This window comes from Mus pahari, chromosome 3 (assembly GCF_900095145.1).
Source record: "Mus pahari chromosome 3, PAHARI_EIJ_v1.1, whole genome shotgun sequence".
NCBI classification, from domain to species: domain Eukaryota; kingdom Metazoa; phylum Chordata; class Mammalia; order Rodentia; family Muridae; genus Mus; species Mus pahari.
In genome coordinates this window covers 59,440,723-59,453,315 of record NC_034592.1, presented here as the reverse complement: position 1 = coordinate 59,453,315, position 12,593 = coordinate 59,440,723, and the positions used below count along the sequence as shown (strand labels likewise).

At 41.9% G+C, this 12,593-nt stretch overlaps 1 protein-coding gene across 2 annotated transcripts in view; it reads left to right on the top strand.

Annotated features, from left to right (window-relative positions):
* The first annotated feature begins 2,759 nt into the window (after window positions 1-2,759).
* Window positions 2,760-12,593, top strand: part of Gpr155 (G protein-coupled receptor 155) — a 46,491-nt gene continuing 36,657 nt past the window's right edge. The window contains exons 1-3 of one of the 2 annotated variants that reach the window (XM_029536932.1): window positions 2,760-2,988; window positions 6,394-6,535; window positions 7,045-7,530. In XM_029536932.1, coding sequence (XP_029392792.1) covers window positions 7,077-7,530 — 454 coding nt within the window. In that variant the 5' untranslated portion in view covers window positions 2,760-2,988; window positions 6,394-6,535; window positions 7,045-7,076. Of the gene's footprint in view, window positions 2,989-3,125; window positions 3,201-6,393; window positions 6,536-7,044; window positions 7,531-12,593 lie in introns of those variants that run through there. The other variant, XM_029536933.1, reaches the window with a different exon arrangement.

Below are 12,593 nucleotides of genomic sequence, written 5' to 3'. Positions count from 1 at the left end.
CATGCATACCCATAAGCGTAGGCAGAGGTAATTTTCATGGCCTTAAAACAACCTGAAATTAAGTTAAGTTCGAGTATTTATGACAAAGAAGTAAACCATTTAGATGCATATTAAAATTAGGCTACAAAATTAAGCCAAGTGGAAAGCTGGGAAAAAGGAGGAATCAGTTACTGAGTGAAATAGCTACATGACAGTTCTTTATAGCAAGGAACCCACACTGAATAGAACACTTGAACCTCCTGGTTAGCTGGTAGGCAAGGGAGGCAATTATAATTTATTCAGCCATTCAGAAGCCATTTATAGAATGCCTATCATATGTCAAAGAAAGCACTCATCTGAGCTCTAAGGATAAAAAGATTACAAGTGCAGGCCTCTGCCTTTTCTAAGTTTATATACCACACCGTGTCAGTGGTGCTAAATTATCCCAGTTATGGTGGGTTCTCATGCTTACCTGTTTTAACAAACAGTAGTTGAATAAAAGAGTAATTATTAAGTCTTGTTCACCATTTCCTTATAACCAAAGAAAGTACCTTATGACTTATTGTAGACTTTGGGTTTTTTTTTTTTTTTTTTGAGTTTTGTTTTCAAAGTCTAAGCATAATTCAGATTGAATGAACAAGCAGAAAGGCGAGAGAGCTAACTATAAGCAGACACCGACGTATCAAGTGAATAGCAATGGACTGCTGACATAACCTTGTAGTGTGCTGATGCCTTCTTAAGAACTGTCAGCTCACAGAACACTGAAGTGCTTCATTCTTTTCTCCAGGAGTGGGAACTGAAGCCTCGGGGTTTTAATCAAATGTCTAAACTCCCTGGGCCTCCAACGGAAGGAAGTATAACTCCAAGAGATTGTTAGAGATAATGCTTCAGGGTTTCCAATTTTAGGTCTAGAAGCAAATTCACTCTTTGTAACCCCTTCCTCCTTTGTAAGTGCATTGAAATAGTTCTTCATTTCCAGACAGCAGAAATTCAGAGCTGGGAAATCTATTAGAAGCTCTCTACCCGGCTTCTTTCTTCTTATTTTAGTGGATGAGAACAAGCTTAGCATTCCCCTTCTCTTCGTTACCTCTCTCAGCTGTTCGGCTCTACAGTTCTTCTGTAATACCCCTCAAACTTACTCCATTTGTACTGCCATTAGCCCAGAGTAGGTTATTTCCTTGTCTTGGCTAGTCCCAAAATCACCATACTGTTTTTTCCTGCACTTATTCTGGGAAAGTTTCCAGGTCATATAGCACAAAATCCACTGGCATGTTCCAGTGTGGGAAATTGTACCAATCTTACTGTGCAGTCAAAGGATAAACTAAGCTAACCGAACACAAGGAACTCCTACAGGTTGACCTTAACTTTCCTTTCTAGGCCTGTCTTTCAATAATCTTTTAAAAGTCCAAGTTCACTAAATATTTAGTTTAAATAATGTTCATAGTTTCAAGGCAGGAATCCATTTAGCCTTGAGATAACAGATGTATTATCTTTTTTTTTTTTTAAGTAGTTAGGTTAATAGTCAAAAGTGAGAAAGACAAAGAATGAACCAAAAGGGAGTAGACTACATTTTAAAAAATAGTCTCAATTATCCTCACCTTTCCTTAGGCTTCATATCCTTAAGCCAGCTCTTGGTTTTTCTTTTCTTTTTCCCCGTTTTTTTATTATATATTCTCTTTATTTACATTTCAAATTTTATCCCTTCCTCATTTTCCCTTGGAGCCCCCTCCCCCATCCCATCCCTCTTCCCCAGTTTTTATTTTCTTAGTAAACCATACATATAGTAATTTAATTTAAAGGTGCAAATAGTACTGTACTTTGTACTAAAACTGCACAGATTAATAGGACATGGTAGTGGCCAGACAAAACAGTAAAATTTGCAAAGCAAGATTTCTTTTTAAGAAATACTTACAAAATTACTGAGATCAGGCTTTAAATCAGAAATAATTTTTGTTTCAGAAAATTTCTTCATTTTCACACGTTGACTTCGAGAAGCCCCAATAGACTTCCGAGAATACTAGGAGATTCCTGTCAGTAAGCTAAGAGCATACAGCCAGAGTTCCTCCAAAACAGGAATAGAAACAGTCGCCACTGGCAATGTATTCTTAATCAAGCACACAACTAAAGCTTATATTTTAATCTCTTTCGATTTAGGAAGGTCAAGATCATGCTAGTTTGGGAAAGGTAAAAGGCAGGGTTTGAACTCACGTCCTTGCTTTTATAACTCTATACCATGCAATGACGAGGCTAACCAGGAGAGAAATTGACAAGATTACTGGAAGCTGAGGTTAACCGAAAGGATGATAGGCCTCCCGGAGTCTGAGCAGAGGCGGAGGAAACCAATACCGCCAATCCCCACCCGGCAGCCATCTTGTGGAAGGAAAAAGCCGGAAGCACAGCAACGGGAGACCGGCGGCCAAGTGGCTTTGGCAGAGGCGAAGCCTAAGGGGCAGGGACAGGGCTGTGTGGGCGGGCCTCGGGCACCGGGGGCGGAGCGGTGTCGCTTGTCCTTGGGGGCGGGGCCTAAAGGCGAGGTGGAGACCCACATTCGGGCCTTCTGGCTAGGGGCGGGGCCTTAGGGTGGAGCCCTAGGGCGGAGCGCTGTGTATTACTAGAGCTTGGGGGTGTGGCCTGACGGCGGGGTGGAGATTTGAAACGCGGACCTCCATGCTGGAGGCGTGGCCTTGGACGGGGCGGGGCCATGTCCCGAGCTTGGAGGCGGGGCCTCACGGCCGAGTGGAGACCCGCTTCTCTGACCTCCAGGCCAGGGGCGGAGCCTGAAGGCGGGGCGGAGGCGGGGAGGAGGCACCGGGCCGCAGACGCCTAAGGTAGCTGACAGAACCGCAGCGGCTCACCCCTCCCTTTCTCGGAACGTGGTTGGGCATCTGCCGCTGGCACACGCCGCTACAAGAGGGCTCGGGGCGGGAGATGACGGCGGTGTGCTCGCTGCTTGGCCCTCTGCGAGCACCGGCTTCCTTCTCCTTGCAGCCGGAGCTGCAGACCTAGTAGGTGAGATGAGCCCCGGTTGCGTTTGCAACGGCCCCTGCCCCTGGGGTCGGGGCCAGTGGGCAGCGCCAGGCTGCCCTGGCGCCTCGGCTCGCTGCTGAGCCTGTCCGCCTCTGCTCCACAGAGCCTGCGCCTGAAACCTGCGGGAACACTGGACATGGTCTGCTCACAAGGGACGACTTGTCCGCTCTGGTGCCAGAGCTGCGGTCTCCAAGGTGTGGAGCACCCCGTTGCACATGTGCTCACATTGTCATCTCGGACTTTTTACTTTACCCCAAGATGGCCTTAGTGTCTGCCCCTCCTGAGCACCTCTGGTGCTTTGCGCCAAATTTTCTCCCTTACTTCTTTACGGAGCACCCGACGTTGTGACTCCCATGCCCTGGCTTTCTACTTCCACGGGTGTCAGCTGCCCTCGGTATCATCTATTTGGTGAGGGACTCTGCACTCCTTATCTTGGCGGGCCAAAGTCTGTCCCTGCAGATTGACCAGGGGAAAGGCAGTGAATGGAGTGCCTGTGGATGTTAAAGAGTGCTTTTATAGTGCCGCAAGGCATTAGGCTTTTCTCCTGTAGAAAGGATAGTAGTGTTTGAGAAGAGAACAGCCTCGCTTTAAAGTCTTTTCTTTCAAGTCAATATTCACCACATTTGAACTTAATAGCAATTAGCTCACAATTTCAGTGCTTTGGTCATGTTATCTAAGTCAGATATAATGCGACTAGATGGTTTGTATACAAACCATATGTATATATGTATATATGTTCGTTTTCTAGTGTCTGCCCCAGTGAACTGGCTTTTCCAGTGATAGGAGAACTTATTTGTTCTGCAACAAGTCTTGTTTTTGTAGATTAAGGGACTGGATGACATTTTTAAAACTTCCTTTGTTGTGGTTCTTGTTAATCTTAAAATGTGCATAGGAAGCGGTTTTTCGTTTTTTTTTTTTTTTTTTTATGTTTAAAATGGTATGAGATAAAACTTCAGAGTTATTTTTAGTTTTTTTTTTTTTTCTCCCTTCCTTATTTTGAGACAGCTGCTAATTTAAGTCCTGGCTGGCTTTTCTTTGTGGCTGGGCTTGAACTCATGGTTTTCCTGCCTCTGCCTCACTAGTGCTGTGATTACAGGTGTGTGACATGATGTCAGACTAGAAGTCATTTTAATTTTCATTTGCCTCAGGAACTGTTTATAACACTGGAAAAATTAAAAGAGGGAAAAGGACAGATTAATTTTAAAAAGTTTCATTTAATTTTCAGTTAATTGGAAGTTGAATCTGGGTATTGTTAAACCTCTTGGCCATCACCTTCACTATCAATAGCCACTAAAGATCAAACTCAATTCAAGTCTTCTTAATTGCTGGGTATGAAACAGAGGCTGGTAACTTTATAACACATTCTAAACTGGTAACTCTGTGGAATATCTAGTATGTCTATTATTGGGGATCTTTAATATTAGGCATGTTTGTATAGTTACTTGTGACAATGAATGCTATTTGCCCTGTTACCGTTTTAATCGTTATCATTAGGTCTGCAGTCTCTCTGCCTACCTCTCTTACCCTCTTTGGTTTATCTGTGTACGTTGCTTGTTTGTTTCTTGAGACAGCGTCTCGGTGCAGCCCCGGTTGCCTTTGAACTTGTGATGCCCCTACTTCTGTCTCTCAGGACTGGGTTTCTAGCATGGGGCACCACACTTGGCACTAGGACTGTTGCTCCCACTTCATGAAGACCTACTCTGTGATGAGCTGTGCATAGGACATCCTTTCCATACCGTGTTGCTCTAAGGAGTTTTCCCATTCATTTCACAGTTAAGGAAACTGACTCAGGGAGTCAAAGTAATTGACCCAAAGAGTTGATAAATGCTACGGTTCAAAGTCTACAACAGTTTTCCTTAACTATTGTCAATTAAGATTGTTGTTTAAGCATGCTAGCATTTGTGCCAGTGCATGGGTGTGCGCTTGCACACACACACATACATACACACACACACACACACACACACACACACACACACACAGAGCTACATTGTTGTTCTTATGTTGTCCAAATATTGGATTGTGAGTTATTCAAGCAAAGAAATCTAGGGAACTTTGGGAAAGGCTGGACTAGTTTCTTACCCTCTTTCCTATTCTCTTTCTAAGGACACCTTTCTTAAGGGCTCCAATGTTTTCATACTTAAGTATGATTGTTGACTAGCTCCATCAAGGATAACTGTGTGTCCCAACCAAAACCTAGCTATGTGTGCCAACCAGAACCTGGCTATGTGTATCAGTATAATTCGGTGCTTATTTGTAAAGTTCAAGTATGTGAATATTGTAGGATTTGTTTCTCTTGACCACTCCTGCTTAATCCTGGTAGAAAAAAAAAGGAAATACTTGTCTTAATCCCAATTAAATATAAGGTTTTAAAAGGGTTTGGTTTCTAGAAAGCAACACAGGGAATATTCTCTTACAGAACCCTGTGTATTAGTTGCTCTTTGGTCTGTCACCCACGTCTTTTGGATGTGGTGTGGGTGTTTGAGAACTTAACCCAAGCATTGTAAATTAACCAGATTTTTTTTTCTACCATCTTATATAAGGCTACTTTAGATGGTAAACCTAGAAAAAGAACTTAGAAATTGGCAATTACCATCATATTAATTTCAAATTACTAATCAAAGCCAATTCACCTCAGGATTATCTAAAGTTTGTGTGCATTGTGTCTCTGGCAGCAAGAGGGGGGCAGTGTGACAGTTGCCACATTAGCACACAGAACTTGCTCTTCAAAATCTCATGAACAGCTTTAGAACGTTAGAATACAGTTTGTATTTTGGGGGCTGTTATTGCTGTGAAAAACATTTATCATCTAGAAAAGAAATATAATCCACTCATGAACTAGATAATACCTAAGGGGGAGCCGACAGGGGAGAAGAGACTGATTTAAGAACAGGTTGTTATTTAATGAATTTAATGAAGATTTTTAATGAATCAAGTTTTTTTTTTCCCTTGGTGCCTCCTACGTACCTGGTATTGTGCTAGATATTAGGGACACGAGCATGTAAAGACGTAGCTGCTGTGACATTTAAAGTCTGGTAAAGGAAACAGACATAAGACACTTGTTGGAAGGCCTTTGGATAAGCAAACTGAGAGAAGCAGACTAAAGGGAAGGATCATGATTTTATTTGTGAACAAATCATGCCTAACTGTGTCATTAAAGAAACCTCACCTGATGAAATGGCTCCTAAACCATATGGTTGAGTTTGGGGGATGGGTAGGTGCTAATTACGTGGGCAGCGCAAATGGTAGAGAGCCCTTTAGAGGGAACTCCATGCACAGAGTCCCCTGTAGCACCAAGGGATTGTAGATTAATGTGTGTGTTTACATAAAAGGAACTAAGAGAAGGCTAGTAGGCTGACATTTTTCCATCATTTTTTTCTTTCATAGGGCTTCCTCATCCTCCACCAAAAGTCACATTCAGCTTGGAGAAGTGACTGCTAGGTGCCGGCTATGATTAGACTGTAAGGACTCTGCTTGAAGTAGATACTGATGTAGGCACCTCGCAGATGATAGAGCGAAGCACGAAAACGTAAGTCTGGGGTTCCGAGTTGGTAAGTCCTACCCCACTGTGATTCTCCCTTGTGTTCAAGCACGGCCACTGGCTGGAAGGGACCATCTGGTTCCAGTGTGACTCCTCAAACTATCCCTGAGAACTTCTGTCGGAGAATCTGGGTGCAAGTGGGTCCTTGTCACTCTGTGGGCCTCCTCCTCTTGTCCGTTAGATGGAGGTGGGTTGTGGATCCTTGGAGAGAAGGAACCGCGGGGCATCACTGCAGCTGCGTTGTTTGCGGATCTTATTTTATGCATGTCTGACTCTAAAAATAGAGTGGTAACATAAATGTTTTGAGCTGACCTACCTTTGAGAATGAGGAACTTTCCCCTTTCCCATCGTCTTTCCCCCTGGTGCAGATTGAAGAAAGCATGGACACTTATTTGGCCATTTAATATGTGAGTAACTCCAGGTTTCCCACAGTCTGTTTCAGTCTGAACTCTGGCTGGTAGTAACACTGAATTGTTTTCTTTTCTTCTTTTTTGCAGAGGTCAGTTTGGAAGTGGAGGGGGAGAGAAAAATGGATTCTTATTTCTCAGTGAAGAACTCGACGCTTGCTGGTAATATGAATGAGACTTTGCCTGCCTCTCATGGATTTAATGCCACCGGCGACCCACCTTCAATGTCAATAACTCGGCTCTTCCCGGCCTTATTGGAGTGCTTTGGCATAGTCCTTTGTGGCTACATAGCGGGAAGGGCCAATATCATAACCTCAACACAAGCCAAGGGACTGGGGAATTTCGTCTCCAGATTTGCCCTTCCAGCTCTATTATTCAAAAACATGGTTGTGCTTAACTTCTCCAATGTGGACTGGGCCTTTCTCTACAGTGTCTTAATCGGCAAAGCCTCCGTGTTTTTCATTGTATGTGTATTAACCTTACTGGTGGCCAGTCCTGAGAGCCGGTTTAGCAGAGCGGGACTATTCCCTATTTTTGCTACACAGAGTAATGACTTTGCTTTGGGATACCCTATAGGTAAGTTATTTCTCTTCTTCAATTTAAAAAAAAAAAATTCAAGCATTGTATGTGGTAACATACGTTTTTGATTTATCTAAGCATCTGTTAGGGTTTTATATTAGTTATTTATAACTATATTAGTATAGTTTTACATAATATATTCTGATTATAATTTCCCCTTCCCCAACTCTTCCCAGACCCTCCCCACTCACCCATCATTTTTTTCTTAAAGCTGTCTTAAATTAGAACATACTTTCTTCTTTAATTTCAGAATTTAAGGACCATTTAATTATCTACCTAAAATAAATGGCTGTATCCTAACACCTTAGGGGGTAACCTTTCTAATAGTAGTCTATCTCTTCTCAATTATCTCATGTAAAGAAATCTCATTCCTAGAAGGAATCACACCCTGATTTAAATTATCTTTAAAAATAAAATCTTATGTCTCTAAAAAGTGCCATCACCACATGTCCGCAGTGGGAATTTACAAGTGGCTTTCCCCACATCATTCTTGTTCTTGTGTTTTAGAACACAAAGACTATTTCAACATTAAAATTAGTTTATGACCTCATTGTTGAAGTTTTTAGCGTGTTATATTGAAGTTAAATTCTTGTTTAAGGTCAAAGCTGCCAAGGACACTGCCACGTCTGTAATTGTGTACGCAGCCGAGTTTTACATTTTCTGCTAAAACAATAAACACACTAATTTGGGAGGCTGAGGATTCTTGAGAGGAAATATATTCTGCTTTTCAGAATATACCACCATTCCTAGAAACCACTTTTTCATATTTAAAAATACAAGTTGTGTGTATTTTAACCACGCAGCACAGCATGGGGGCTGTTGGGCCTGCCTCCATTCACTTGCTTCTGGGAGAATGCTACATGCCAGGACTGAGCCAGCTGCTAGGCACAGACCTGCGAACAAAGTTCTCAAACACACTGCATTTATAGTTTAGTGAAAAAAAAAAATCAAGTTATAAGATTGAACTAAGATCCTACTCAATGTCAGCAGGGGCCAGAGGAGTAGGTAAGGGGCAGGCATGAGGAGAAGGCGCTTGGCCGAGGGCTGGCTTCAATCTTCTTTGATGTGGAGTAGCCTGAGCAGAGATTCAGTGGGGTGATACACTGTACAGTCAAAACCTATGCTGAACTCTAAGGCAGGCTCTGCTTAGCACATCGTCCTCCAACAAGTCAGTTTACCACCCGCCAGAAAAGATTGTAGAGAACTTTGCTTTTTCACCTTTTCCCATCTTAGCCATGGAAAAAAATACCAAGGAGATCAGATAACACTGAGCAAAGCAAGGGACAGAGAAGGAGGGAGGGATAAGGCTCTCAGGAAATTAGTCTTAAATAGAAGCTCTGTAGATATTCCTTTGTGAAGCCTTAAATGGAAATTGCACAGCAGAGGTTAATGTTTGTCCATCTCCTTAAGAGAACCAAGAATGTAGTCTGGTGAAGGATTTGTAGTATCAAGACTCCAGAAGTGGCTCATGGCCACAGTGTTGATTAAGCATTTAGTAAATATTGTTCTTATTTTAGACTTGAGCTAGACGTATATAGTTTCATGCCTTTATAAACTAGTGTGCTCAGAAAGAGAACTAACATTGGTAACTTTATAGTTTACAGGGGGCTTTATTATTTGAATAGGGCACATATTATCACTTTCAAATGAGGAGGCAGGGTTACAGGGTTGTCTTAGGGTCACGCAGCTGACATGTGCCTGAGACCCAGCTCTATGCTTTCTGGTCCCATATCCCAGATGCTCTTTCATGCCACACAGTTACATAACAGGGTAAGCCTATCCTAGAGGACCCAACCAACCTTTGTAAATTTAGCAGTTTCAGATGGAATCAGATGCCTTTGTCCTTAAAGCTATGTCCAGGAGAGGGTAGGGTGGTGGCTTAGTAAGAAGGATTGCTGCAAAAGCAAGAGGACCTCGATTTGAACCTCCAGCACCCACGTACAGGCCAGGCACGAGGGCGTTAGCTTCCCGGAGCCCTCCTCTGCTTTGTGAAAGGTCTTGTACTTTATGTGCTTGCTTTATGTGGGTGTTGCTTTGCCCATAATAAAAGCCTTTCTTTAACAGTTTGAGGGAAAAAAAAAAAGTCAGGCAGGCCTTTCCTACCTAGAACCCCAGTGCTGGGGGAGTGGTGAGAGGAAGGCCCTGGAGCTCACTGGCCAGTCAGCCTAACTGAAACAGGCTTCAGGTTCAGTGAGAGACCTGTCTCTCCCATTAGGTAGAGAGAGATGGAGACAGTCTTCAGACATCTTCCTCTAGCCTCTGAATGCACCCACAGATGTGTAAGCCCACAAAGGGGGAGAGGAACAGAAGTGGACAAAAGATACTGGGTAAATTACTTTCTCTATTAAGACACCAAATCAAATATATATGCCAAGCTATTTTTGTTTGTTTTTTTTTTTTGTTTTTTTGTTTTTGTTTTTGTTTTGTTTTGTTTTTCGAGACAGGGTTTCTCTGTATAGCCCTGGCTGTCCTGGAACTCACTTTGTAGACCAGGCTGACCTCGAACTCAGAAATCCGCCTGCCTCTGCGTCCCGAGTGCTGGGATCCAAGCTATTTTTATCCCAGCTTTTCTTACTGTCCACGTTCTGTCAGTAAATTGGTAATGATCAGGTTCCTAGCAGCATAGCAACCCAAATTGCCTTGAGTGTGTTGGTCAATCTAGGGTTATAAGTTTTGCTGTTGGTGGTACTCATGGATAATAACTCATAACATCAGGCTGTGGTGTATGGCTTTATAAAAAGCCAGTCATATAGACAGCTTTCTCATCTGCCTGTAAAATGGAAGATGGGCTACAGAACATTATTCTAAGTGTCTGCTCCCTAATGGGGCATTTGTTAATAGCGTCTGTGTCCATCTGTCTTCCTCTCTGTTCATGGTGAACAGAGAAGAGAGACCTTTCTTTTGCTTTGTTTTACAACCTCTCCTAGGAATTCCCACTGTCCTGTTCATAGAAGAGTACTGATAGTGAGTTAGAAGGAACATCCTTCTTAAGGCTGCATTGACTGCTCATCTTCCCAGTTTACAGGTGACTTGGGAAATGCTGTCATGGAGAGAAGACAGATAAGTTAGTGAATAAAGAAAAAAAGATGGCTATATATCTTTTTCTGTATACTGTGACTATGGTATATAGAAAATAAACACTGCTACATTACTGTGTAGTTTTTACATCAAAGTCAAATGAACTACAGACTATAAAGAGTATACTGTCTTTTAGGACAGTTCTTTCCAAAGGTACTTTTAAAAATCCAGGTACAAGGAGAAACCAAGAGTCTACTAAGATAAAATGCCGACATCAGCAGATCCGAATGGGCTCCCTGCCTCTGTCATTAAAATATACTAATAGGGCATAGTTAAGTCCTATAATTTATTCTTCAAACAATGCTGATAGCATAAGTACCCTGACTAATCATAATTATGCTCTAGTGCTCAAGCTGTAAACAGAAAGGAGATGAAGCCTTTAACTATATGCCACTAAATAATGGAATGATCTTGTCAGGGCCTTTGTGTTATTTGCTAGAGATTGAAACCCTGCAGAAATCAAAATGGGAGACACAGCAGGTGACTAATTTTATCTTAGTTCTTCCAAGCTATATAATAACTCCTCATAATGGGATTCCCCCTCCCTCTAAGAGCCTTATTTATAATCATTAATTAATTAGGACCTAATAGTTGATGTCATGATTATAAATCTAATTTTAGTTGCTATAGGTCACTGTATTCATGGGTATTTTCCTTTCTGACTGGAAAGATTGTCTTCAGGTTGCTAACAAAGGAAATCACTGCCAGTTTATAAAGATGGAATGTTAAGTAATTATGGAAATGAGAGGCAAAAGAGACTAAAATTCCCATGTTGAACCCCTTTTCTCTAGGAATTTAATAAGTATTTATTTAATCACAATTATTTGCTCTCCCAGTAGACATTACTTCTTTTGCCCTTATGCAGTCATTCAGCTGAGTTAAAAGGCTCTAATTGTAACCTGCATTATAAATATTCACAATGTGTAAAAAGGGAAAAAATGAAATTTCAGTTAGATAGGAGGAATGAGTTCCAGAAAACTATTGTACAAATAGTGAATGCAGTTAATAACAATGTAAGTATTCGCAGCATAAAGAATTATATAAGAAAATACGTATGCTGGTGAGCTTAATTTAACCATTCCAAAATGGATACATTTCAGAATGACATGTATTATATAACACATATCGTTTTTATCTGCCAATTTAAAATGAATTGGTAATCCCATCATTCAGAAGGCTGAAGCAAGAGGACTGTTGCGAGTTCAAAGCCAGCATCGGCCATGGTGTGAGATTCTGTATCAAACAACAAAATAAGCACTTGGGAGGCAGAGACAGGAGGATTTCTGAGTTCGAGGCCAGCCTGCTCTACAGAGTGAGTTCCAGGACAGTCAGGGCTACACAGAAAAAAAAACCCTGTCTTGAAAAAAAAAATAAGGAGCTGGGGTGACAGCTCTTTTGGTGAAGTGCTTGCTTTGTAAGCATGAGCCCAGTGTGAATGTAATATCTGAGTGCTGGGGAGATGAAGACAAAGATCCCTGGAGCTTGCTGGTTAGGCAGTGCAGCTGAATCAGGGAGCGTGGGGTTCAGAGAGAGACCTTGTTTAAAAGAGTACAGTGGGGAGTGATTGAGAAAGACACCCGGCATCACCTCTGACCTCCACACACGCACAGACAGATACATGAAGATGTACACACACATGCATCAAAAAAGGCCAAATAAGGTGATCATTTTTAAAATAAAATATGGATTCCCAAGACGTTAACCAATAGCAGATATGTTATTGTATGATGCAAAATACATTTGTACTATATCTGAAGCCCTTAGCATTCACCAGTTAACCCTGTCTATCAGATTTGTCCATCACTGTGCTGAATTGAGTCTGTGGATTTTAAAATGATGTCTTCAGTTTCTTAAGGTGGCATGGATACTGAGCAGAGTATCAGATTTCCAGAGAGGGCGAGATTTAATGATGTAGGTTGAAGACTTGGTAGAAGGAGTCCACAAGAGACCAGCCTCAAGTAGTAGGCAAGTTTCAGTAAGGA